General features: G+C 61.9%; 1 protein-coding gene across 1 annotated transcript; it reads right to left on the bottom strand.

Annotated features, from left to right (window-relative positions):
- Positions 1-622: 622 nt before the first annotated feature.
- Positions 623-1,394, bottom strand: CHURC1 (churchill domain containing 1; the record flags this gene model as incomplete). Its single annotated transcript, XM_010293311.1, has 2 exons — positions 623-715; positions 1,324-1,394. Coding segments are annotated over 2 exons (164 nt in total), but the record flags the coding sequence as incomplete, so codon positions are not given.
- Between the last annotated feature and the right edge of the window lie 64 nt (positions 1,395-1,458).

Below are 1,458 nucleotides of genomic sequence, written 5' to 3'. Positions count from 1 at the left end.
AGCCCCTGGGGGAGCAAAAAAATTATTTTCAGGGGTTTGGGAGAACACTGGCGAGCAGGGCAGGCTCTGGGACATTAGGAAGAGCCAAATGCGCTACAGGGGGAAGAATCCCACAGGCTCCCAGGAAAGGAAAAGCCCCACCCCGATCCCTGTGTCAGGCCCCAACACCCTTCAACAGATATGGGAGTTCAGAGGGGTGAAACCCACCCCAAAGTTCTCCTGCCTGCACCACCGAGCTGTAACACATCACATTTATTGCCCCACATACGTGGGCTCCTGAGGCAGGATGGGGTGGGCATCCTTTTAGACCCCTTTTTGGGGTGACAGCATGCCGGGTCCCCTTCACGTCTTCAGCACAAGGTGGGCTTGCAGCCGGGGTCGGAGCCGCAAGGCAGCGGGCACGGCTGAGCCACCACCGAGCACGCGGGAGCATCCAGCGTCGGGCGTCCGCCACAGCCAGGCTGGAGGTTTGGAGAAGAGAATCACATCAGCGATGGTGTTGTCCCTGGGGATCCCCGTGCCAGGGATCCAGGGATCTCCCAGTGCTGCGGCTCTGCGCGGTGGAGAGTGGGGAGGGAAGTGCCAGGGCACACAGGGATTCGTGCTGGGATACAAACCGGGTTCAGAAGAGCGGGGTCATCTGGCGGGGGTCGTCGGGCAGGATGCTGATGGAGTCCTCGGCTCGGCCACAGAGCAGGCACAGCATGGTGTACTCCTGCAGTGGGACAGGAGGGGGGGACTGCCGTAGCCATGCTCTGCCACAGACCCACGCAGGGCACAGCCATGGAAACCGGAGCCGGAGCCAGCACCTGATCCTTCATTGCAATCAGACCTGGGAGGATCTCATTTCATCCCCCGGGATGAGCCCCACCGCTCCCCAGAGTCCATTTTCCAGCGTTTAGCTGCCGAATAGGAAAGGTGCCAGGGAGGAGGGCTGGGAGAGCTGCAGGGCCCCTCCACCACGCAGCCACATTTTGCTGCTCTGGACCACGCACGTCACTGACATTCCCACACAGGGGTGGCATGGGAGGCAAGAGGTGAGCTGGGCTGCCCCCCACAAAGCAGGGACTAGTGCCAGGGGGGCTCCAGGTAGCCCCAAGCATGGGGATGTGGCTCCAAAGTCTTCAAGGCTGTCACTGTGGCTCACCTCAGGAGCCGCCTGGCTCCCTCCTGGCTGCCAAGGGCAGGTGAGAATCAGCAGGGCCACCCACGGCAGGGTGGGTCAGGAAACCCGGAGGCAGAGGAACAGACCTGGGCTCAGCTTAGGATGTCTCTGGAGCCGGAGAAGGGCTGCGGGGGAACAAGCAGCTCCCCCAGGCATACCTGGTAGTCGTCCACCACGCTGAAGGTGTACTCATGGCGCGCGATCAGGTGGTGGCAGTTCTTACACAGGTCTGTGGAGGAGAAAGGACAGTGGGGTAAGGGGCTGAGGGGACATGGCTACTCCCAGCCCTGCTG

Source organism: Phaethon lepturus, unplaced genomic scaffold (genome assembly GCF_000687285.1).
Source record: "Phaethon lepturus isolate BGI_N335 unplaced genomic scaffold, ASM68728v1 scaffold52048, whole genome shotgun sequence".
NCBI classification, from domain to species: domain Eukaryota; kingdom Metazoa; phylum Chordata; class Aves; order Phaethontiformes; family Phaethontidae; genus Phaethon; species Phaethon lepturus.
Note: the sequence above shows the minus strand (reverse complement) of the source record. Positions and strands in the feature narration are given on the sequence as shown.